Source organism: Mastigoproctus giganteus, chromosome 12 (genome assembly GCF_048544385.1).
Source record: "Mastigoproctus giganteus isolate SK-2022 chromosome 12, ASM4854438v1, whole genome shotgun sequence".
Lineage (NCBI taxonomy): Eukaryota > Metazoa > Arthropoda > Arachnida > Uropygi > Thelyphonidae > Mastigoproctus > Mastigoproctus giganteus.
This window is the reverse complement of record NC_143586.1, coordinates 126,421,156-126,448,342: the sequence shown is the minus strand read 5'-3', so window position 1 is coordinate 126,448,342 and position 27,187 is coordinate 126,421,156. Positions and strand designations below refer to the sequence as shown.

Below are 27,187 nucleotides of genomic sequence, written 5' to 3'. Positions count from 1 at the left end.
TTTTCGTGTTGATCTCTGGTTATGATATTTTGAATTTGAAGAAATATATTTTATGCAAAAATTAATGGCAATAACCCGGAGGCAGACCAAGAGAAAAGGTGGTTCAGTTGTATCAAGCAAGCATTAGAAGAAAGAGGACTTACAGCTTACTCTAGCTAAGGATAGAGATTTAATAGGATAGCAAAAAAGACAAATTGGGAAAATTGATAGTTCAGAAGTTCTGATTTGCACAAATGGTGACCTCTATGATGATATTTTGAATTATCCTTAATTTGCCTCATATGAATAGCCTTATAAAATTATACTTGAAGTTACAATGTAGCTATATAATTTGGTTATTCTTGATTTTAAAAAAAATTCATATATTTTATTTGGTTTTTAATCATTTAGGGAAGACTGGAAACCAGTGCTTACAATTAACTCAATAGTATATGGATTACAGTATTTATTTCTAGTAAGTAACCTTCCTTTGCTTTTATTTCATAATTTAGTACATAAAACAATCTTTTCAAAAAAAAAAAAAGAGAGAAAGAAAGAAAAGGAAACAGTGCAGAGATTCAGTATTTAGTATACAAATGGTTTTATTTACTGATGTAATAGTCATATTACTAAATTTTGATAAAAATAAATTCACAATCATATTCTGCATCAGCATGTGTGCTGAATATTTATTTGCATTATTTGTCATAGAACATAACCTTCCTCTGAATCAGAGTTTTTCAATTAGTGTGCAACTCTCTCTTGGTGGGGGGGGGGGGACACAAAGCAGTGGTCAAAATTATTGGATATTTTGAAATACAACTTCTGCATAAATACATCCACTTTTTTCAATGAAAATAAACTTCAAATCAGAGTTGACAAAAGCAAGATTATCACAGCAAATTCACTATAACTGATAGTGAACTCAGGACATTGACCATTTAATATGATATGTACAAATAAGATCAAACTTGAGTTGGTGCATGTTGAATTGTGATCTGCTGATATTACTGTCAGTCAGCAAAAGTAATGACAAAGATGAGTTGTGTTATTGCACTGTGTGTGTGTTGCATTTCAACATGAAGTATGTAAACACAAAGTTAAACAATCATCTTTGCGGTTTTATTTTAATCATTTAGGTAACTAGATGATATTAAATTTAGATATTAAACTACTATAATATCTGTTATATTTCTCAACGGCATTCATTTTATTAAGTACAATTAATAAGGTAATTTTCGAAAAACCACAAATTGTAAAAATTGAGTTAACTTGAGAACAGTTATAGATAATCATTTGAAATTTTCAACAGTTAAATTTAAATTTAATTGTCTCAAAGTTTTTATTGTCTCCAGTATTTTTAAAGTGAAAGATGGATAAATAAATAAATAACTAGTTGGAAGAGGAAACCTGCTGGAGCAGCTGAAACTAGTACATTGCTTGTACTAGTTTCAGCTAGTACATGTAGCATAAATACAGAAACACAAAGTACAAAGCCCAAATCTAGAAAATACAATCCACTATATTTATTGTTGGGATTCACAAGTACTGTTATTGATAGAGAGGAAAGACTATGGTGTGTGTGTGTGTGTGTGTGTGTGTGTGTGTGTGTGTGTGTGTGTGTGTGTGTGTGTGTGTGTGTGTGTGTGAATGTTTTAGATGCAGCTAGCATGAAACCTAATAAATTGAAACTGCATCTTGAAAGTGCATAGGCAGAATGTTTCCAAGACAAGAATTTTTCCAGAGAAAATTTAGGTGATTTTGATAAGTAAAAAGACACTTTCAAAAACGATGTCTGTGACATCAAAAAGATTGCTTTCATCATAAGGTTGCTAACAAAAATGCTAAATTTTAAAAACCACATTTGATTGAAGAAATATTGGTGCTACCTCCAGCTACTAATGTGGTCAAAACATGCTTACGAATGATATGCAAAGCAGCATTAGTCAGTCAGGTCTACAAACACTAGTTAAAAATGTGGCCCTTTGTGAAATTTGGACCCGTGTGTTTCACAGACAATCACCTGTATCGAGAAATATTAGTGAGGAACTACATACAGTTTTTCAAGTTGTTATAAGAGTAATAAACTGAATAAAAAATATTCAACTAAAAGGAATCCTCTTTGCAAAACTGCAAATTGATATTAACTGATATTAAAAGTCGGAGACAGGCGGAATTACTTAACAAGTACAGGTCAGTGTTGAAAAAAAGCCGTGAGTTAGGGTTGAATTTGAGAGTGTCTACAATTCTGCCCAGACACGATATGAGGAAATATATGATGAGTGTCTTGTCAATCAATTTGGCCCAGGAGAAATTGTGCAAGGCTCAAGGGGTAAAATTTTTCTCGGCCTGGTCTGTGCTTGTTAACAAGAGAGAGACTGCTTCAACAGGGATGGGATGGGATACACTTAAATAGAAAGGGTGCAAGAATATTTGCTGATGTTATCGAGGCAGTGTTAGGTGGGTTGGAAAACTGCTAGCTTGGGGGAATACACAAACTAATAGATTAAGAGTAACCGCTGGCAGAGGTGAAAGTGTTTCTTGCACTGCTTCTATTGGAATGAGCAGCAGCCTGGAAAACAAGTTGTAGGGGATTTCAGAGACTGCTGGGAGTCATTGTGGAACAAGTAAATACATGGGCTGTGTTAGGGTAGCTAAGAATAGGGACAGGTGCATGTATACTTGTGTAAACACCAATGCTAAGAGTTTGATGAACAAATTTGATGGATTTGAGGTGTTGGTCAAAACATCAGAGGCAGATATTGTTGGGATATCAGAGACATGGTGTCACACAGATATAAGGAATGCAGACTTGAATTTGGAGAGTACAATGTTTACAAGAAGGATAGACAGGATAGGAAGGGAGGAGGAGTTATGGTATTTATTAAGAAACACATAAAATCCAAGAAAGTACAGCCAGTCAACATGGCTGGACAGTGAAGTGTCGAGTCAGTTTGGTGTGACATAAGCATTCGAAAAGCAAATTTGAGAGTAGGAGTATGTTATTATTATTATTATTATTAGCCATATGATACAAGGAAGCCTGAGGCTTATGCTGCACCAGCCAAAAAAAAAAAATTCCCGAGTTACCCCCTGTGTGTGTGTGTGGTGTGTGAGAGAGAGAGAGAGAGAGAGAGAGAGAGAGAGAGAGGTAGAAGGCATCACCAAGAAGAGAAGAATGATGATATCCAGCTCAGGACCCTGGGTTTGCCAAGCCCATACTCACCAGATGTGAGCCCCCCGGGGTAATAGGCCTAATGACTCGGATGAGTATAATAAACAACTGTACACAGAAATAGAGTGGTCCAGTACATGAGAGTGTCTTATAATGGGGTATTTTTAATTTCCAAGATATTGACTAGAATTAGTGGGTTGGTCACTCACACACTAGCAAGGCTTTTCTGGATTTATTGGATGATTGTTTCCTACATACAGCAACATGTTTGGAAGGCAACTAGAGGAAGTAATACTCTTGATCTGATTATCAGTAGGAATTTTTCATGTACTAAGAATCTGCAGATAAAGGAACAACTAGGTGGCAGTGATCACAGTGTGCTGAAGTGGGATTTACTCAAAGAGGTAACTACCATCAGGGGTTAAGGGAAGGGTTTTTGCTTTCGTAAAGGTGAATATGGTGGTCTGAGACAGTATTTAAATTCTATAGTGGACGAATTGATGATATTGCCAACAGCAAATTCAAAATGGAAAGCATTCAAAGAATTAATCTCGGAGAGTACCAGGATTTTCATACCAACTAAGAAATATTGTTCAAAGTTTAGGCTTAAATGGAAGTAGCATTAGTAGAGGCATACAATGCAAGAAAGCAAGCTTATGTAGCATCAGCCAAAAAAAAAAAAAAAAAAAAACCCTCCCATTTCACCCCTCCATTTGTTCCAAATGCCTGTCCGGCTCACCCTTAAATTTATTAAGCCTATCAATTTCCACAACAAAAGATGGAAGTGTGTTCCACTAATCAACCACCTGCTGGCAAAAGGCAAACTTCCATACATCCGTTCAACAACTGTCTTTCCTCAATTTGAATCTATGTCCCCTCAGTTTCTTAATCTGAGCAAGAGGAAGAATCCCATCGGCATTCAGCTACCTCAACCCATTCAAGGCCTTATACACCTCAATCAGATCACCTCTCCAGGTGCTTCAAATTGCAGAACTTAAGCCTTTCTTGGTAAGAGCACAGCTTTGTTTCCTCACCAATCTTGTTGCCGTTCTTTGTACTCGTTCTAGCATCCCTACATCCTTCCTAAAATGAGGCCTCCAGACCTGTACATAGTACTCTAGGTGTGGTCTGATAACTGCCTTTAGCATTAGCATTAGTAGAGGCATTTGATGGAAGAAAGCAAGCTTATGCAGCATCAGCCAAAAAAAAAAAAATAAATAAATAAATAAAAAATAACCACTTCCACTTCACCCCTCTGTTTGTTCGAAATACCTGTCCAGCTGAGCCTTAAACTTATTTAGGCTATCAACTTCCACGACAAGGGATGGAAGTCTATTCCAGCAACCAACCACCCGCTGGCTTAAGGAAAATTTCCTCACGTCTATTCTACATCTGTCTTTCCTCAATTTGAATTTATGCCCTCTCAGGTGATTATTCCCATCAGCATTTAGCATGCTCGAACCATTCAAGGCTTTATACACCTCTATCAGATCACCTTGCCGGTGCCTAGTCTCCAGACACTAATTTGCAAAACGTAACCCTTTCTTCGTAAGAGCACCCCTTTGTTCCATTCACTAATCTTGTTGCCCTTCTCTGTACTCGTTCCAGCATCTCTACATCCTTCTTGAAATGAGGCCTCCAGACCTGTCTAGCTGCGGTCTGGCCAGTGCCTTATACAAGGTATTAATCACCTCCTAATCCCTGCTAGAAAAATTCCTATATATCATCGACAATACACCATGAGCTACTCTTGCAGCCCGTCTGCACTGCTCAGAAAACTTCATATCTGCCTGCTCAACCACCCCCAGGTCCCTTTCATTCTCTACCACTTTCAGTATAGTACCACAGAGTTGATACGTTGCTCTGGGGTTGCTGTTTCCCATATGTAGTACTTTACATTTGTCAATGTTAAACTTCATTTGCCACCTCTCAGCCCATCTGCTCAACCTTTCCAGATCCTGTTGCAGCAGCATAGTGTCAGTAGTGTCCTTGACAACCCTGCCAACCTTCGTATCGTCTGCAAACTTGGACATTAAGCTTGATATACCATCATCAGTATCATTTATAAATACAGAAAACAATAAAGGACCCAATACTGAACCCTGAGGGACTCCACTAATAACATTAGTCCACGATGAGCAGTGTCCATCGATTACCACTCTCTGTCTTCTCCCCCTCAACCACCCCTTTATCCATAGCAGCAATTTGCCTCCAATGCCACACTGCTCCAGTTTGTGCAGCAGTCTTCCATGTGCAACAGTATCAAAAGCCTTTCTAAGATCCAAGTATATAATATCAAAGTTATTCCCTGCATCCAGTTCTTTTGTGACTGCATCATAGTATCCAATCAAATTGGTCAGGCAAGACTTCCCCTTAACAAAACCATGCTGTGTCTGAGCTATAACTGAAGTCTTGTCTAGATGATCCTGCAGTGCTTCTTTAACCAGTGCCTCCATCAATTTTCCAGGAACAGACGTTAAACTCACAGGTCTATAATTACTTGTGTTGCCCTTTGATCCTCCTTTGTGAATTGGAGTCACATTTGCACATCTCCAGTCCATGGGTACGTCCCCTGAGTCCAAGGAAGCTCTCATAATTATGGCTAAGGGTTTGCTTACTTCCTTTGCTGCTTCCTTTAATATAACTGGATAGATCCCATCCACCCCAGGTGCCTTTCTTGTATTTATCTTCAACAATTTCTCCTCCACTTTACTCTCAGTTATTACAAGATTCTCTAGCTTACTGCCAGAGTTGAATACACCTCTGGCATTCCCCTCGCTGAATAACTCATCCCCTTCCTTCTAGAGTTTACATAAGTAAAGAACTCTTTGCTGTTTTTCTTTGCATCCCTTGCCAAGGATTTCTCGTAATCTGCCTTCGCCTGCCTAACCTCCTTTGTAACTTGTTTACAGATCAACTTGTATCTACCATAGGCTTCTGTGTCACGTGTTAATTTGTATGTATCCCATGCATTTTTCTTCTCTGCCATATGTCTCATTAGTTCATCTGACATCCATTTAGGCCTAAACCTTGAACAATATTTCTTAGTTGGTATGTAAAGCCTAGTAGCTTCCAAGATAAGTTCTTTGAATGCTTCCCATTTTGAATTTGCTGTTGGTAACATCATCAGTTGATCCCACTGTATAGAATTTAAATACTGTCTCAGTCCATCGTAGTCGCCTTTATGAAAGCAATAACCCTTCCCTTTACCCCGAATGGTAGTTGCCTCTTTGAGTAAATCCCACTTCAGCACACTATGATCACTGCCATCTAGTGGTTCCTCTATCTGCAGATTCTTAATGCATGAAGAATCACTACTGATAATCAAATCAAGAGTATTACTCCCTCTAGTTGCCTCCTGAACATGCTGATGTAGAAAACAATCATCCAATAAATTTCCAAAAGCCTTGCTAGTGTGTGAGTGACCAGCCCCCAAATTCCAGTCAATATCTGGGAAATTAAAGTCCCCCATTATAAGACTCTCTGATTTACTGGCGCACTCTATTTCCCCGTACAGTTTCTTATTATACTCATCAGAGTCATTAGGCCTATAGAACACTCCTACTCTCAATTTTGGTCTCTCAATGCTTATGTCACACCAAACTGACTCGACACTGCACTGTCCAGCAATGTCGACTGGCTTCACTTCCTTGGATTTTATGTATTTCTTAACTAATAGCATAACCCCTCCTCCCTGTCTATCCTTTCTGGGTCTGAGGACGAGGGTTGCCCGTGTGGACGTGCCTTTCTGACGCTCTTGGAATAGAGAAGTTTTTTCTGATTTATTTTCTGCTTTATTAGTTTAAATTGACATATTAACTTATTTTCTAGAGTAGCTTTATATTCCTATTTAGGTACTTAAGTTTAAAGTAACTTAGAGATTTTGTAGGTATTACTTAGTATCGGTATTACTTAGTATCCACGTGTTTACCGATCGTAAATAGCCGCCATTGTTACGCGAAAATTAATCAGTAAAATCTATTAATCTTGTCGAACTTTGTTGGCAATTAAATTGTACTTTTAACTATACATATAACCACTTAGGTTATGTAATATAAATAATTAGTAAAAATAAATAATACATAACTTGATACGGAAGTTATATAAAGGGATTTCGTAGATAACACTCGTTACTGAAACACAAATATTTCGTAGATAACAGTCGTTACTGAAACATAAATATTTCGTAGATAACACTCATTACTGAAACATAAATATAGCGTTATAACTGTGTTGGGATACAAGTTTAGGATTTAATTTTGTACTGAAATTGAAATTTTATTGAAAGTAAATCGAAATCATGACACAAACCAGAGCAGCAAAGCAAAAGGCTCAAGCTAATGGGAATGCTGTGGCTCAGAGGAGAACTGAGGGGGGCAGTTACCCTCTGAATCACAGCCTTTTAAGATGCACTATTTGCTTGATGTTTGCGGAGCAGTCAGGTATGGGACATGATACTGCCATGGGGGATGTCTTTGTATGTGCGCGATGCAAGGAGTGTAAGGAAATCAGGCGTCAACTCAGCATTGTTATGGGCCTATATGAGAGCTTGAAGGACAGGGTGGATGGCTTTGAAGGAACTAAATTGAGGGGCACATCAAGCTCTCAGCTGCCCACACCAATGCCAGAGCTTGCACTTGGTCATCGCGCAACACAACGGCAAACCCCAAGGCAGAATGCACTGGTCCCAAAGGAACTAGTAGTTGTTGGTGACTCTATTGTCAGGAAAATGGGAAACATGCTTTGTAAAAAGGATAGGTGGAACAGGACCAGGGTATGTCTGCCAGGGACAAAGGTTGATGACGTTGTAGAGCGGATATCATCTTTTAACGGCACAAAAGGTGATATAGTTGTACACGTTGGCACTAATGATATTAAGAGTAGGAGACCGGCGGAATTACTTAACAAGTACAGGTCACTGATGAAAAAAATCCGTGAATTAGGGTTGAATTTGAAAGTGTCTGCAATTCTGCCCAGACACGATAGGAGGGAGTATATGATGAGAGCCCTGTCGATCAATTCGGCCCCGGAAAGATTGTGCAGGGCTCAAGGGGTAGAATTTTTTTCAGCCTGGTCTGTACTTGTTAACAGGAGAGACTGCTTCTACAGGGATGGGATACACTTAAATAGAAAGGGTGCAAGAATATTTGCTGATGCTATCGAGGCAGTGTTAGGTGGGTCGGAAAACTGCTAGATTGGGGGGATACAAGGACTAATAGATTAACAGTAGCCACTGGCAGAGGAGAAAGTGATTCTTGCACTGCTTCTATTGGAATGAGCAGCAGCCTGGAAAATAAGATGCAGGATATTTCAGAGACTGCTGGGAATCATTGGGGTACAAGTAAACACATGGGTTGTGTTAGGGTGGCTAAGAGGAAGAGCAGGTGCATGTATACTTGCGTGTACACCAATGCTAGGAGTCTAGTAAATAAATTTGATGAATTTGAGGTATTGCTCAAAACATCAAAGGCAGATATTGTTGGAATTTCAGAGACGTTGTGTCACACAGATATAAGGAATGCAGAACTGGAATTTGGGGAGTACATTGTCTACAGAAAGGATAGGCAGGATAGGAAGGGAGGAGGGGTTATGCTATTAGTTAAGGAACACATAAAATCCAAGGAAGTGAAGCCAGTCGACATCGCTGGACAGTGCAGTGTCGAGTCAGTTTGGTGTGACATAAGCATTGGAAGATCAAAATTGAGAGTAGGTGTGTGCTATAGGCCTAATGACTCTGATGAGTATAATAAGAAACTGTACAGAGAAATAGAGTGGTCCAGTAAATCAGAGAGTCTTATAATGGGGGATTTTAATTTCCCAGATATTGACTGGAATTTGGGGGCTGGTCACTCACACACTAGCAAGGCTTTTGTGGATTTATTGCATGATTGTTTTCTACATCAGCATGTTCGGGAGGCAACTAGAGGGAGTAATACTCTTGATTTCATTATCAGTAGTGATTCTTCATGCATTAAGAATCTTCAGATAAATGAACCACTAGGTGGCAGTGATCGCAGTGTTCTGAAGTGGGATTTACTCAAAGAAGTAACTACCATTAGGGGTAAAGGGAAGGGGTATTGCTTTCGTAAAGGCGACTGCGATGGACTGAGACAGTATTTAAATTCTATACAGTGGGATCAACTGATGATGTTACCAACAGCAAAGTCAAAATGGGAAGCATTCAAAGAACTTATCTTGGAAGCTACTAGGCTTTACATACCAACTAAGAAATATTGTTCAAGGTTTAGGCCTAAATGGATGTCAGATGAACTAATGAGACATATGGCAGAGAAGAAAAATGCATGGGATACATACAAATTAACACGTGACACAGAAGCCTATGATAGATACAAGTTGATCTGTAACCAAGTTACAAAGGAGGTTAGGCAGGCGAAGGCAGATTACGAGAAATCCTTGGCAAGGGATGCGAAGAAAAACAGCAAAGAGTTCTTTACTTATGTAAACTATACAAGGAAGGGGATGAATCAGATTGGTTCACTTGATATCGATGGGTCAACTGTTGATGATCCTGCTCAGGTAGCTAACAAACTAAATGAATATTTTGCATCGACATTCACACATGAGGAGTTATTCAGCTAGGGGAATGCCAGAGGTGTATTCAACTCTGGCAGTAAGCTAGAGAATCTTGTAATAACTGAGAGTGAAGTGGAGGAGAAATTGTTGAAGATAAACACAAGAAAGGCACCTGGGGTGGATGGAATCTATCCAGTTATATTAAAGGAGGCAGCAAAGGAAGTAAGCACACCCTTAGCCATAATTATGAGAGCTTCCTTGGACTCAGGGGAGGTACCCATGGACTGGAGATGTGCAAATGTGACCCCAATTCACAAAGGAGGATCAAAGGCTGACACAAGTAATTATAGACCTGTGAGTTTAACGTCTGTTCCCGGAAAATTAATGGAGGCACTGGTTAAAGAAGCACTGCAGCATCATCTAGACAACACTTCAGTTATATCTGAGACACTCCATGGTTTTGTTAAGGGGAAGTCTTCCCTGACCAATTTGATTGGATACTATGATGCAGTCACAAAAGAACTGGATGCAGGGAATAACTTTGATATTATATACTTGGATCTTAGAAAGGCTTTTGATACTGTTGCACATGGAAGACTGCTGCACAAATTGGAGCAGTGTGGCATTGGAGGCAAATTGCTGCTATGGATAAAGGGATGGTTGAGGGGGAGAAGACAGAGAGTGGTAATCAATGGACACTGCTCATCATGGACTAATGTTATTAGTGGAGTCCCTCAGGGTTCAGTATTGGGTCCTTTATTGTTTTCTGTATTTATAAATGATATTGATGATGGTATATCAACCTTAATGTCCAAGTTTGCAGACGATACGAAGGTTGGCAGGGTTGTCAAGGACACTGCTGACACTATGCTGCTGCAACAGGATCTGGAAAGGTTGAGCAGATGGGCTGAGAGGTGGCAAATGAAGTTTAACATTGACAAATGTAAAGTATTACATATGGGAAACAGCAACCCCAGAGCAACGTATCAACTCTGTGGTACTACACTGACAGTGGTAGAGAATGAAAGGGACCTGGGGGTGGTTGTGGAGGCAGATATGAAGTTCTCTGAGCAGTGCAGACGGGCTGCAAGAGTAGCTGATGGTGTATTGTCAATGATATATAGGAATTTTTCTAGCAGGGATAAGGAGGTGATTATTCCCTTGTATAAGGCAATGGTCAGGCCACACCTAGAGTACTGTATACGGGCCTGGAGGCCTCATTTCAAGAAGGATGTAGAGCTGCTGGAACGAGTACAGAGAAGGGCAACAAGATTAGTGAATGGAACAAAGGGGTGCTGTTACAAAGAAAGGCTTAAGTTTTGCGAATTACAGTGTGTGGAGACTAGGCACCAGCGAGGTGATCTGATAGAGGTGTACAAAGCCTTGCATGGTTTGAGCATGCTCTATGCTGATGGGATTCTTCCTCTTGCTCAGAATAATCACCTGAGAGGGCATAAATTCAAATTGAGGAAAGACAGATGTAGGATAGATGTGCGGAAATTTGCCTTTAGCCAGAGGGTGGTTGGTAAGTGGAACAGGCTTCCATCCCTTGTCGTGGAAGGTGATAGCCTAAATAAGTTTAAGGCTCGGCTGGACAGGTATTTCGAACGAACAGAGGGGTGAAGTGGAAGTGGTTATTTTTTATTTATTTATTTTACTTTCATTTTTTTGGCTGATGCTGCATAAGCTTGCTTTCTTGCATCAAATGCTAATGCTTTCTGTAGACATTGTACTCCCCAAATTCCAGTTCTGCATTCCTTATATCTGTGTGACGCCACGTCTCTGATATCACAGCAATATCCGCCTTTGATGCTTTGAGCAATACCTCAAAGTCATCAAATTTATTTACCAAACTTCTAGCATTGGTGTACACGCAAGTATACATGCACCTGTTCTTTTTCTTAGCTACCCTAACACAACCTATGTGTTTATTTGTGCCCCAATGATTCCCAGCAGTCTCTGAAATATCCTGCATTTTATTTTCCAGGCTGCGGCTCATTCCAATAGAAGCAGTGCAAGAATCACTTTCACCTCTGCCAGTGGCTACTGTTAATCTATTAGTCCTTGTATCCCCCCAATCTAGCAGTTTTCCGACCCACCTAACACTGCCTCAATAGCATCAGCAAACGTTCTTGCACCCTTTCTATTTAAGTGTATCCCATCCCTGTAGAAGCAGTCTCTCCTGTTAACAAGTACAGACCAGGCTGAAAAAAATTCTACCCCTTGAGCCTTGCACATTCCTTCCAGGGCCGAATTGATCGACAGGGCTCTCATCATATACTCCCTCGTATCGTGTCTGGGCAGAATTGCAGACACTTTCAAATTCAACCCTAAGTCACGGCTGTTTTTTCAATAGTGACCTGTACTTGTTAAGTTATTCCGGCAGTCTTCTACTCTTAATATCATTAGTGCCAACGTGTACAACTATATCACCTTTTGTGCCCTTAAAAGATGATATCCGCTCTACAACGCCATCAACCTTTGCCCCTGGCAGACATACCCTGGTCCTTTTCCACCTATCCGTTTTACAAAGCATGTTTCCCCTTTCCCTGACAATAGTCACCAACAACTACTAGTTCCTTTAGGACCAGCGCATTCTGCCTTGGGGGCTGCCGCTGTGTTGTGCGATGACCAAGTGCAAGCTCTGGCATTGGTGTGGGCAGCTGAGAGCTTGATGGGCCCCTCACTTTTAATCCTTTGAGGGCAGGCATCCACCCTGTCCTTCAAGCTCTCATATAGGCCCATAACAATGCTGAGTTGTCGCCTGATTTCCTTACACTCCTTGCATCGCGCACACACAAAGACATCCCCCATGGCAGTATCATGTCCCGTACCTGATTGCTCCACAAACATCAAGCAAGTAGTGCATTTTAATAGGCTGTGATTCAGAGGCCAACTGCCCCCCCCCCCCCCCCTCAGTTCTCCCCTGAGCCACAGCACTCCCATTAGCTTAAGCCTTTTGCTTTCCTGCTCTGGTCAGAGTCATGATTTCGATTTAATTTCAATAAAATTTCAATTTCAGTACAAAATTAAAACCCTAAACTTATATCTCAACACAGTTATAACGCTATATTTATGTTTCAGTATCGAGTGTTATCTACGAAATCCCTTTATATAACTTCCGTATCAAGTTAAGTATTAATTATTTATTTTTTACTAATTATTTATGTTACGTAACCCAAGTCGTTATATGTATAGTTAAAAGTACAATTTAATTGACAATGAAGTTCAACAAGATTAATTATCTGATTAATTGACAGTATTATGTACTAAACTATACTATATTAAGCTTATGCTATCTATTTCGAGATATTTTGTGTCGCGTTACAATGGTGGCAATTACTAATGGTAAACACGTGGATTTGATACCCTTTCCGATACTAAGTAATACCTACAAAATCTCTATCTAAGTTACTTTAATCTAAGTATCGTAAATAAGAATATTAAACTACTCTAGAAAATAAGTTAATATGACAATTTAAGCTAATAAAACAGAGAATAAATCAGAAAAGACTTCTCTGTTCCAGGAGCGGCAAAAATGTACGTCCGCACAGGATACCCTCGTTCTCGATCTCAGCCTTGTACAACAGTATAATCACCTACCTGTCCCTGCTAGCAGAATTCCTATATATCTTTGACAAGACTGCATAACGTGTCCTGGCAGCCCATCTGCACTGCTCAACAAACTTCATATTTGACTGCACAGTTAATCCAGGTCTTATTCACTTTCCACTTCCCTGAATACATTCCTCTTGATGTCAGTTGAACCATTGAGACATGTGGCAGAGAAGTAAAATGCATTGGATACATATAAATTAACAGGTGACATGGAAGTCTGTGATAGATATAAGCTGGTCTGTAACGAAGTCACAAAGGAAGTTAGGCAGAGAAAGGGAAATTACAAGAAATCCTTGGCAAAGAATGCAAAGAAAAACAGCAAAGAGTTCTATACTTATGTAAACTCTAGAAGGAAGGGGATGAATCAGATTGGTCCACTTGATATCGATGGTTCAACTTTTGGTGATCCTGCTCATCACCAGTTGAACCAGATAGCTAACACACTAAATGATGATGATGAGGTGCCTCCGTAGCCAGGTGGGCAGGAGCAGCAGTGCGTAGCACACGCTTCTTGATTAGACCGGGGTTCGAGCCCGTTACCACCAAATACGGACGATGCACAAAGGTCAGGGAATGACCACCACATTATCCCCGGAACAATATGGCCTTAGTTGCTAATGCTCCTAAAAACCAAATGACAAAGACGTACTAAATGAGTATTTTGCATCTACATGCACACATGGGGAGTTTTTCAGGAAGGGGAATGCCAGGGTTGAATTAAACTCTGGCAGTGAGCTAGATGGTTTTATTATAATAAAGTGCAAATTGGAGGAGAAATTGTTGAAGATAAACATAAGAAAGCCACATGAGGTGGATGGGATCTATCCAGTTATATTAACTGTGGCAGCAAAGGACGTAAGCAAACCCTTAGCCATAATTGTGAGAGCTGCCTTGGACTCAGAGGAGGTACCCATAGATTGGAGATTTGCAAATGTGACCTCAATTCACAAAGGAGGATCAAAGGGCCACACAAGTAATTACAGACCTGTTTAGTTTGACTTCTGTTCCAGGGAAATTAATGTAGGCACTGGTTAAAGAAGCACTGCAGGATCATCTAGACAAGACTTCAGTTATAGCTGGGACACAGTATGGGTTTGTTAAGGGGATACCTTGTCTGACCAATCGGAATGGATACTGTAATATGGTCACAAAGGAACTGAATGCAAAGAATAATTTTGATATCATATATTTTTGTATCTTAGAAAGGCTTTTGATACTGCTGCTCAAATTTGAGCACTCTTGTATTGGAGGCCAATTTTGCAATGGATAAAGGATGGTTAAGTCAGAGAAGACAGAGAGAGAGGTAATCAATTGATACTGCTTATCGTGGACTAATGTCATTAGTAGAGTCACCCAGGGTTTTTTTCTGTTGTTTTCTGTATTTATTAATGATACTATGATGGCATATCAGGCTTAATATCCAAGTTTGCAGACAATACAAAGGTCAGCTGGGTTGTTAATGACAGTATTCTCCTGCAACAGGATCTAGAAAAGTTCAGCAGATGGGCTGAGAGGTGGCAACTGAAGTTTAACATTGACAAGTGTGTAAAGTATTGCATATGGGAAACAGTAACTCCTGAGTAACATGTCAACTGTGTGGATCTGCATGACGGCGATAGAGAATGAAAAGGGCCTGGGGGTAACTTTGTAAGCAGATATGAAGTTTTCTGAGCAGTGCAGACGGTCTGCAAGAGCAGCTCATGGTATCTTGTTAACTTGATATACAGGAATTTTTCTAGCAGGGATAAGGAGGTGATTATCCCCTTGTATAAAGCAATGGTAAGGCCACACCTTGAGTATTGTATACAGGTCTTGAGGCCACATTTTAAGAAGGATGTAGAGTTGCTGGAACGAGTACAGAGAAGGGCAACGAGATTTGTGAATAGAACAAAGGGTTGCTTTTACGAAGAAAGGCTTAAGTTTTGCAAATTACAGTGTCTGGAGACTAGGCACCTGCGAGGTGATCTAATTGAGGTGTATAAAGCATCGAATGGTTTGAGCATGCTCAATGCTGATGGAATCCTTCCTCTTGCTCAGAATAATTGCCTGAGAGGATATAAATTCAAATTGAGGAAAGATAGTTCTAGGATAGATGTATGGAAGTTTGCCTATAGCCAGCAGGTGGTTGATTGCTGGAACAAACTTCCATCGGTCGTTATAGAAGTTGACAGCTTAAATAGATTCAAGGCCGAACTAGACAAACATTTGGAGCGAGTGGGTGGGTGAAATTAGAAGGTTTTTTTTTTTTTTTTTTTTTTTTGCTAATGCTATATAAGCTTACTTTCATGCATCATGTCTCTTTACTAATGCTGATGCTAATGCTAACCATGCAATGATGTAGGACCCTTCTTTGTTATTGCGAAACGTGCTGGCTTTCTCATACCAAAGTACTTCAAAGGCTGTTTGAGCGAAAATAAGAAATTGCCATATTTCTTAACGATAATAGTAATGGTGAAACAAATTCACTTTATAACAAAAATTTCCTCCTGAAACTTGAATATATATATAGTAGATATTTTAGAAAAATTGGGTACTTTGGGTAAATCAGTGTAATCACTCTAATCTAGAGAGATGAAGTGACTGCATTTATGAAAAAAATTTGCGCTATGGATAATAAACTTACACAAGAATATTTTTGTTGTTTTCCAATTAAAAAAATACCTGCCTATAAATGAAATAGAAGAAAGTAAAGACGTGCTTATTAATCACGTGACTGATCTACAGAAGGAATTCGCATTTTATTTTAAGATCGAGATACATCTGTATGCGAATGGTTTAGGAACCCATTTGTTATTAACAAATAGCTGCATTTGATGCATATGATCTTACTCCACCTGAAATAGAATAGATACTAGAATTGTATTAGAATTAGCAAGGGCACATGATGCAAGAAAGCAAGCTTATATAGCATCAGCCAAAAAAAAAAAAAACACACACACACACACACACTCCCTTCTCATTTTACTCATCCACCCACTCCAGAAGTTTGGTCCAGTAATCAACCACCCGCTGGCTAAAGGCAAACTTCCACTCATCTGTCCTACAACTGTATTTCCTCAATTTGAATTTATGCCCTCTCAGGCGATTATTCTGAGCAAGAGGAAGAATCCCATCAGCATCGAGCATGCTCAAACCATTCAAGGCTTTATACACCTCAATCAGATCGCTTCGCAGGTGCCTAGTTTCCAGACACTGTAATTTGCAAAACTTAACCCTTTCTTCGTAAAAGCAACCCCTTGTTCCATTCACTAATCTTGTTGCCCTTCTCTGTACTCGTTCCAACAGCTCTACATCCTTTTTGAAATGAGGCCTCAAGACCTGTATACAGTACCCAAGGTGTGGCCTGACTATAGCCTTATACAAGGGAATAATCACCTACTTATCCCTGCTAGAAAAATTCCTGTATATCATTGACAAGACACCATTGACTACTCTTGCAGACCATCTGCACTGCTCAGAAAACTTCACATCTACCCAGGTCCTTTTCACTCTCTACCTCTTTCACATAATACCACACAGTTGATTCATTACTGTGGGGTTACTGCTTCCCATATGCAGTACTTTACATTTGTTAGCATTAAACTTCAGTTGCCACCTCTCAGCCCATCTACTCAACTTTTTCTAGACCCTGTTGCAGCAGCGTACTGTCATTAACAACCCTGCCGACCTTCTTATCTTCTGCAAACTTGGACATTAAGCCTGATATACCATTATCAATATCATTAATGAATTAAAAAAACAACATTGGACCCAACACTGAACCCTGGGGAACTCCACTAATAACATTAGTCTACGAAGAGCAGTGTCCATTGATTACCACTCTGTCTTCTCCCACTCAACCATCCCTTTATCCATAGCATTGGACCCAACACTGAACCCTGGGGAACTCCACTAATAACATTAGTCTACGAAGAGCAGTGTCCATTGATTACCACTCTGTCTTCTCCCACTCAACCATTCCTTTATCCATAGCAGCAGTTTGCCTCCAATGCCACACTGATCCAATTTGTGCAGCAGTCTTCCATGTGCCAAAGTGTCAAAAGCCTTTCTAAGATCCAAATATATGATATCAAAATTATTCTTTGCATCCAGTTCCTTTGTGACTACATCATAGTATCCAATTAAATTGGTCAGACAAGACTTTCCCTTTACAACCCCATGAGGGGGGCAACCTCCGTATCCAGGTGGGAAGGAGCAGTAGTGCGTAGCACACGCTTCTTGATTAGACTGGGGTTCGAGCCCGTCACCACCAAATACAGAAGATGCGGAAAGGTCAGGGAATGGCCACCGCATTTCCCGGAGCAATATGGCGTTAGTTGCTAATGCTCCTAAAAAAACCAACAAACCCATGCTGTGTCTGAGCTATAACTGAAGTCTTGTCTAGATGATCCTGCAGTGCTTCTTTAACCAGTACCTCCATTAATTTTCCCGGAACAGAAGTTAAACCACAGGTCTATAATTATTTGTGTCAGCCTTTGATCTTTCTTTGTGAATTGGGGTCACATTTGCACATCTCCAGTCTGTGGGCACCTCCCCTGAGTCCAAGGAAGCTCTCATAATTATGGCTAAGGGTTTGCTTACTTCCTTTGCTGCTTCCTTTAGTATAACTGGATAGATCCCATCCACCCCAGGTGCCTTTCTTGTGTTTATCTTCAACAATTTCTCCTCCACTTTACTCTCAGTTATTACAAGATTATCTAGCTTACTGGAATGCCAGACTTGAATACACCTCTGGCATTCCCCTTGCTGAATAACTCCTCATGTGTGAATGTCGATGCAAAATATTCATTTAGTTTGTTAGCTACCTGAGCAGGATCATCAACAGTTGACCCGTCGATATCAAGTGGACCAATCTGATTCATCCCCTTCCTTGTATAGTTTACATAAGTAAAGAACTCTTTGCTGTTTTTTTTGCATCCCTTTCCAAAGATTTCTCGTAATCTGCCTTTGCCTGCCTAACCTCCTTTGTAACTTGGTTACAGATCAACTTGTATCTATCATAGGCTTCTGTGTCACGTGTTAATTTATATGTATCCCATGCATTTTTCTTCTCTGTCATATGTCTCATTAGTTCATCTGACATCCATTTAGGCCTAAACCTTGAACAATATTTCTTGGTATGTAAAGCCTAGTAGCTTCCAAGATAAGTTCTTTGAATGCTTCCCATTTTGAATTTGCTGTTGGTAACATCATCAGTTGGTCCCACTGTATAGAATTTAAATACTGTCTCAGTCCATCGCAGTTGCCTTTATGAAAGCAGTAACCCTTCCCTTTACCCCTAATGGTAGTTACCTCTTTGTGTAAATCCCACTTCAGCACACTGCCACCTAGTGGTTCATTTATCTGCAGATTCTTAATGCATGAAGAATCACTACTGATAATCAAATCAAGAGTATTACTCCCTCTAGTTGCCTTCCAAACATGCTGATGTAGAAAATAATCATCCAGTAAATCTACAAAAGCCTTGCTAGTGTGTGAGTGACTAGCCCCAAAATTCCAGTTAATATCTGGGAAATTAAAATCCCCCATTATAAGACTGTCTGATTTACTGGCCCACTCTATTTCCGTGCACAGTTTCTTATTATACTCGTCAGAGTCATTAGGCCTATAGCACACTCCTACCCTCAATTTTGATCTCCCAATGCTTATGTCACACCAAACTGACTCGACACTGCACTGTCCAGTGATGTCGACTGGCTTCACTTCCTTGGATTTTATGTGTTTCTTAACTAATAGCATAACACCTCCTCCCTTCCTATCCTGTCTATCCTTTCTGTAGACGTTGTACTCCCCAAATTCCAGTTTTTCATTCCTTACATCTGTGTGACACCACGTCTCTGATATCCCAACAATATCTGCCTTTGATGTTTTGAGCAATACCTCAAATTCATCAAATTTATTTACTAAACTTCTAGCATTGGTGTACACGCAAGTATACATGCACCTGTTTCTATTCTTAGCTCCCTACACAACCCATGTGTTTACTTATACCGCAATGACTCCCAGCAGTCTCTGAAATATCCTGCATCTTGTTTTTTAGGCTTCTGCTCATTCCAATAGAAGCAGTGCAAGAATCTCTTTCACCTCTGCCAGTGGCTACTGTTAATCTATTAGTCCTTGTATCCCCCCAATCTAGCAGTTTTCCGACCCACCTAACACTGCCTCGATAGCATCAGCAAATATTCTTGCACCCTTTCTATTTAAGTGTATCCCATCCCTGTAGAAGCAGTCTCTCCTGTTAACAAGTACAGACCAGGCTGAAAAAAATTCTACCCCTTGAGCCCTGCACAATCGTTCCGGGGCCGAATTGATCGACAGGGCTCTCATCATATACTCCCTCCTATCGTGTCTGGGCAGAATTGCAGACACTTTCAAATTCAACCCTAATTCACAGCTTTTTTTCAACAGTGATCTGTACTTGTTAAGTAATTCTACCGGTCTCCTACTCTTAATATCATTTGTGCCAACCTGTACAACTATATCACCTTTTGTGCCTTTAAAAGATGATATCCGCTCTACAACGTCATCAAACTTTGCCCTTGGCAGACATACCCTGGTCCTGTTCCACCTATCCTTTTTACAAAGCATGTTCCCCATTTCCCTGACAATAGAGTCACCAACAACTACTAGTTCCTGTGGGACCAGTGTATTCTGCCTTCGGGGTTGCCGCTGTGTTGTGTGATGACCAAGTGCAAGCTCTGGCGTTGATGTTTGCAGCTGAGAGCTTGATGTGCCCCTCAATTTAGTTCCTTCAAAGCCATCCACCCTGTCCTTCAAGCTCTCATATAGGCCCATAACAACGCTGAGTTGTCGCCTGATTTCTTTACACTCCTTGCATCGCTCGCACACACAAAGACAGTCCCCATGGCAATATCATGTCCCATACCCGATTGATCCACAAACATCATGGAAGCTGTGCATTTTAAAAGGCTGTGATTCAGAGGGCAACTGCCCCCCCTCAGTTCTCTTCTGAGCCACAGCACTCCCATTTTAGCTTGAGCCTTTTGCTTTGCTGCCCTGGTCTGAGTCATGATTTTGATTTAATTTTAATAAAATTTCAATTTCAGTACATTAGTCCTGATATAACCCTAAAGTTGTATCCCAACACAGTTATAACACTGTATATATTTTTCAGTGTCAAGTATTATCTACGAGTTCCCTTTATATAACTTCCGTATCAAGTTATGTATTAATTAATTATGTTACTTTTGTAATCTAAGTCGTTATATGTATTTAGTTAAAAGTACAATTTAATTGACAACGAAGTTTAACAAAATTAATAGATTTTACTGATTAATTGACAATATTATATTATATACTATACTTACTAACGCTATCTAGTTCGGGATATAGCGTATCGTATAACAAAGGCGGCAAATTACGAACAGTAAATCTACGGACACTTAAATATTAATTAACTTCCAAATCTCGCTGTCTCAATTCAGTATAAACTAATGATCCTTACTAGGTCTATAAGCTACTTATAGAAATTAATATGATATAACAATTGGTCAATAAAGCGGCTAAATGTGGCTAAAAAACTTCTCGTTAGGGAGCTGCAACTTGTAACACGTGGATTTGATTCCCTTACCGATACTTTTTTTTTATGCAATTACAAGGCCGAGTAAAGAATAAATACATCAGATTAATCAGAAAATCACAAAATAATGCTATAGTACTAAATTTAAATCAACAGTTTTAGAAAAACAATAATTTCAAATCAATAAATAAGAAAATCCACTTAGCGGCTTTGAACACATCTGTCTCCCACTAGATAGGAATAGTAAAGATAAAATTAGGGCAACTGTGTGAATGGTGGTTGAAGTAACCACTAATTGGGATTTTTTCAGAGAAAATAAGTGCAGTTTAGGAATTTGGACGTAATTGAGATTGTAACTGAGACCACATGTATTTGTAAAATGAATTAGGAAAATTTTTGGAGATTTAGATCTTTTCGTGTTGTATGAATTGGATATGACATACGTGTTGGAGAGATACATGTATGAAATTATGGATATGGCATACATACAGCAACAATATATCCATCTCCTTGAAGTAAGGTGGTCTCAACATGCGCACTATTCAAACTCCCTACGGTCACAAGCTGGCAGAGGTTGCAAGATTATACATAGCTGATCCAGATTCCTATAGTTACAAATAGGTTCATTCCTGTGAGCTGTCAACAGGATCACAGTGAGATCGTGGATCCTACTGTGATCCTGATATAACCCATATAAAGATTGAATAGATGCTGCAACAAAAATTAGGTTTAAAGCCTAAGAATCAGGACATTTCTCCATATTTAAGTAATGTGTGCGGAAAATAATTATGTTGTAATTACAAATAATTAATGTTTTAGGAATAATTAAGCAATATTACAATAAAACAAGTATTATTACAAGTATTCAGATACCAATAGTTTTACCTAGTAGTATTTTGTTGAACTTTTTTCCTGCCTGATCATATAAAAATCTCTGCATGCCAAATTTACATAACGAGGAAAGTGTTTTTACATATTGTACTTCTTATCATACTTTGAACTTGCCAAAAGGAGTGATCCCAAATGATTGCTCCTGAATATATCAGAGGAAGATACAGGGTGTCCCAAAAAAGACCTGAACAACTTAATAAATTCATTACAAAAAAAGAAAAACAAGTTTTTAAAAAACAATTTATAGCCATCGATAGAACAACTGTAAAAGTTTTTTTACCTATTATACATGATTATAGGTGGTGCTTCTGACACACACAAGAGTAGTGTAAGTAAAAATGATGTCTCCTCAACAGAAAGATCAATGTGCGCCATTGTTCACTGAGTAAAATCTGACATTCAAACTCAAAGATATTATCAAAGCATAGCAACCACCATCTCATACCAGCATTTGTGAGTGGCATTGAAAATTTATGGAAAATGTGGAATGTCGATCCCAAAAAAGGGTATAGATGTCCTAGCACAAATGCTGAAGATGTGGAACAAGTGGATGCGTGCGAGGTTAGCCTGTGCGGACGTAGCTCCTTGAAGCTCTTGAAACAGAGAAGTTTTTCCTGATTTATTAGTTTAAATTGTCATATTAACTTATTTTCTAGAGTAGCTTTATATTCCTAGTTACGATACTTAGTTTAAAGTTTAACTTAGACAGAGATTTTGTAGATATTACTTAGTATCGGTAACGGTATCAAATCCACGTGTCACAAATTGAACGAGAGGTCTTTTTTTTTAACCAAATTTAGTCGATTTATTAACCAATTGTTATATCAATTTATCTTCTAAGTAGATTATAGACCTAGTCAGGATCCTTATTTTATTCTAAATTGAGATAGCGAGATTTGGATGCTAATCAATACTTACGAGTCCGTAGAAGTACCGTTCGTGAATTCCCGCCATTTTACACGATAGCATAAGCTTAGTGTAGTATAGTGCATAATATAATATTGTCAATTAATCAGTAAATCTATTAATCTTGATAAACTTTATTGTAAATTAAATTGTATTTTTAACTCTATATATATATAACGACTTAATCGTAACAAATAATTAATACATAACTATAGTGGTACACGTGATACGGAAGTTGTATAAAGGGAACTCGTAGAAAACACTAGATACCGAAAAAAAAAAAAATAATAATATAACATAACTGTTTTGGGATATAACTTAAGGATTTAATTTTTGTTTTGAAATTTTATTGAATTAAATCGGAATCATGACTCTGACCAGAGCAGCAAAGCAAAAGGCTCAAGAAAATGGGAGTGCTGTGGTTCAGGGGAGAACTGAAGGGGGCAGTTGCCCTCTGAATCACAGTCTTTTAAAATGCACTGTTTGCTTGATGTTTGCAGAGCAGTCGGGTACGGGACATGATACTGCCACGGGGGATGTCTTTGTGTGTGCATGATGTAAGGAGTGCACGGAAATCAGGCGACAACTCAGCGTTGTTATGGGCCTTTATGACAGCTTGAAGGACAGGGTGGATGGCTTTGAAGGAACTAAATTGAGGGGCACATCAAGCTCTCAGCTGCCCACACCAATGCCAGAGCTTGCACTTGGTCATCGCGCAACACAACGGCAAACCCCAAGGCAGAATGCGCTGGTCCCAAAGGAACTAGTAGTTGTTGGTGACTCTATTGTCAGGGAAACGGGGAACATGCTTTGTAAAAAGGATAGGTGGAATAGGACCAGGGTATGTCGGCCAAGGGCAAAGGTTGATGACGTTGTAGAGCGGATATCATCTTTTAAGGGCACAAAAGGTGATATAGTTGTACACGTTGGCACTAATGATATTAAGAGTAGGAGACCGGCAGAATTACTTAGCAAGTACAGGTCACTGTTGAAAAAAAGCCGAGAATTAGGGTTGAATTTGAAAGTGTCTGCAATTCTGCCCAGACACGATAGGAGGGAGTATATGATGAGAGCCTTGTCGATCAATTCGGCCCTGGAGGGATTGTGCAAGGCTCAAGGGGTAGAATTTTTTTCAGCCTGGACTGTACTTGTTAACAGGAGAGATTGCTTCTACAGGGATGGGATACACTTAAATAGAAAGGGTGCAAGAATTTTTGCTGATGCTGTCGAGGCAGTGTTAGGTGGGTCGGAAAACTGCTAGTTGGGGGGGATACAAGGACTAATAGATTAACAGTAGCCACTGGCAGAGGTGGAAGTGATTCTTGCACTGCTTCTATTGAAATGAGCAGAAGCCTGAAAAACAAGATGCAGGATATTTCAGAGACTGCTGGGAGTCATTGCGGTACAAGTAAACACATGGGTTGTGTTAGGGTAGCTAAGAATAGAAACAGGTGCATGTATACCTGCGTGTACACCAATGCTAGGAGTTTGGTAAATAAATTTGATGAATTTGAGGTATTGCTCAAAACATCAAAGGCAGATATTGTTGGGATATCAGAGACGTGGTGTCACACAGATATAAGTAATGCGGAACTGGAATTTGGGGAATACAATGTGTATAGAAAGGATAGACAGGGGAGGAGGGGTTATGCTATTAATTAAGAAACACATAAAGTCCAAGGAAGTGAAGCCAGTCGACATCGATGGACAGGGCAGTGTCGAGTCAGTTTGGTGTGACATAAGCATAGGGAAATCAAAATTGAGAGTAGGAGTGTGCTATAGGTCTAATGACTCTGATGAGTATAATAAGATATTGTACAGGGAAATAGAGTGGGCCAGTAAATCAGAGAGTCTTATAATGGGGGATTTTGATTTCCCAGATAGTGACTGGAATTTGTGGGTTGGTCACTCGCACACCAGCAAGGCTTTTGTGGATTTATTGGATGATTGTTTTCTACATCAGCATGTTCGTGAGGCAACAAGAGGGAGCAATACTCTTGATCTGATTATCAGTAGTGATTCTTCATGCATTAAGAACCTGCAGATAAATGAACCACTAGGTGGCAGTGATCACAGTGTGTTGAAGTGGGATTTACTCAAGGAGGTAAGTACCATCAGAGGTAAAGGGAAGGGTTTTTGTTTTCGTAAAGGCGACTATGATGGTCTGAGACAGTATTTAAATTCTATACAGTGGGACCAACTGATGATGTTACCAACAGCAAACTCAAAATGGGAAGCATTCAAGGAACTAATCTTGGAGGCTACCAGGCTTTACATACCAACTAAGAAATATTGTTCAAGGTTTAGGCCTAAATGGTTGTCAGATGAACTAATGAGACATGTGGCAGAGAAGAAAAATGCATGGGATACATACAAATTAATGGGTGACATGGAAGCCTATGATAGATATAAGTTGGTCTGTAACCAAGTCACAAAGGAGATTAGGCAGGCAAAAGCAGACTACGAAAAATCCTTGGCAAAGGATGCAAAGAAAAACAGAAAAGAGTTCTTTACATATTTAAACTCGAGAAGGAAAGGGATGAATCAGATTGGTCCACTGGATATTGATGGTTCAACAGTTGAGGATCCTACTCAGGTGGCTAACAATCTAAACGAGTATTTTGCATCTACATTCACGCATGAGGAGTTATTCAGGAAGGAGAATGATGTAGGTAAAGTAAACATTGGCAGTGAGCTGGATGATTTTGTAATAACTGAGAGGAAAGTGGAGGAGAGATTGTTGAGGATAAACATAAAAAAGGCACCTGGGGTGGATGGGATCTATCCAGTTATATTAAACGAGGCAGCAAAGGAAGTAAGCAAACCCCTAGCCATAATTATGAGAGCTTCTTTGGACTCAGGGGAGGTACCCATAGACTGGAGAAGTGCAAATGTAACCCCAATTCACAAAGGAGGATCAAAGGCTGACACAAGTAATTATAGACCTGTTAGTTTAACTTCTGTTCCAGGTAAATTAATGGAGGCACTGGTTAAAGAAGCACTGCAGGATCATCTAGACAAGAATTCAGTTATAGCTCAGACGCAGCATGGTTTTGTTAAGGGCAGGTCTTGCCTGACCAATTTGATTGGATACTATGATGTAGTCACAAAAGAACTGGATGCAGGGAATAACTTTGATATTATATATTTGGATCTTAGAAAGGCTTTTGATACTGTTGCACATGGAAGACTGCTGCACAAATTGGAGCAGTGTGGCATTGGAAGCAAATTGCTGCTATGGATAAGGGGATGGTTGAGTGGCAGAAGACAGAGAGTGGTAATTAATGGACACTGCTCAACGTGGACTAATGTTATTAGTGGAGTTCCTCAGGGTTCAGTGTTGGGTCCGTTGTTGTTTTCGGTGTTTATGAATGATATTGATGATAGGATATCAAGTTTAATGTCCAAGTTTGCAGATGATACAAAGGTTGGCAGGGTTGTTAAGGACACTAATGATGCTATGCTGCTGCAACAGGATCTGGAAAGGTTGAACAGATGGGCTGAGAGGTGGCAAATGAAGTTTAACATTGACAAATGTAAAGTACTACATATGGGAAACAGTAACCCCAGAGCAACGTATCAACTCTGCGGTACTACACTGACAGTGGTGGAGGATGAAAAGGACCTGGGGGTAATTGTGCAGGCAGATATGAAGTTCTCTGAGCAGTGCAGACGAGCTGCAAGAGTAGCTCATGGTGTCTTGTCAATGATATACAGGAATTTTTCTAGCAGGGATAAGGAGGTGATTATTCCCTTGCATAAGGCAATGGTTAGGCCACATCTTGAGTACTGTATACAGGTCTGGAGGCCTCATTTCAAGAAGGATGTAGAGCTGCTGGAACGGGTACAGAGAAGGGCAACAAGATTAGTGAATGGAACAAAGGGTTTCTCTTACGAAGAAAGGCTTAAGTTTTGCAAATTACAGAGTCTGGAGACTAGGCACCGGCGAGGTGATCTGATAGAGGTGTATAAGGCTTTGAATGGTTTGAGCATGCTCAATGCCAATGGGATTCTTCATCTTGCTCAGAATAATCACCTCAGAGGGCATAAATTCAAATTGAGGAAGGACGGATGTCGGATAGATGTGCGGAAATTTGCCTTTGGCCAGCGGGTGGTTGGTTGGTGGAACCGACTTCCATCACTTGTTGTTGAAGTTGATAGCCTAAACAAATTTAAAGCTCAACTGGACAGGTATTTCGAACGAACGGAGGGGTGAAATGGGAGTGGGTTTTTTTTTTTTTTTTTTTTTTTTGGCTGATGCTGAATAAGCTTGCTTTCTTGCATCATATGCCTCTACTAATGCTAATGCTAATGCTAAGTGCAAGGAATGTTTGCTAGGAGCCCTTCCAGATCATTCATAACTGCCTCCAGGGAGCTTAAGGTACCAAAGTCAACTATTTTCACAGAGACCTGTGCAAACATTTAAAGCTCTATGCATTTAAAGTTCATTTTGAATTCATGTTATCCATACAGTGAAGCATGTACGTTGCTATCCATAAATGCTTCACTGTGTGGATAGCAACAACAATTTTCTTAAATGGATT

The 27,187-nt window shown here is 39.7% G+C and overlaps 1 protein-coding gene across 1 annotated transcript in view; it reads left to right on the top strand.

Annotated features, from left to right (window-relative positions):
• The window catches only part of UbcE2M (NEDD8-conjugating enzyme UbcE2M), a 125,683-nt gene that overhangs the window by 92,220 nt on the left and 6,276 nt on the right, over positions 1–27,187 (top strand). Inside the window, exon 4 of the mRNA XM_090386794.1 lies at positions 391–454. Within this exon, the coding sequence (XP_090242920.1) occupies positions 391–454 (64 nt within the window). The remainder of the gene's footprint in view (positions 1–390; positions 455–27,187) is intronic.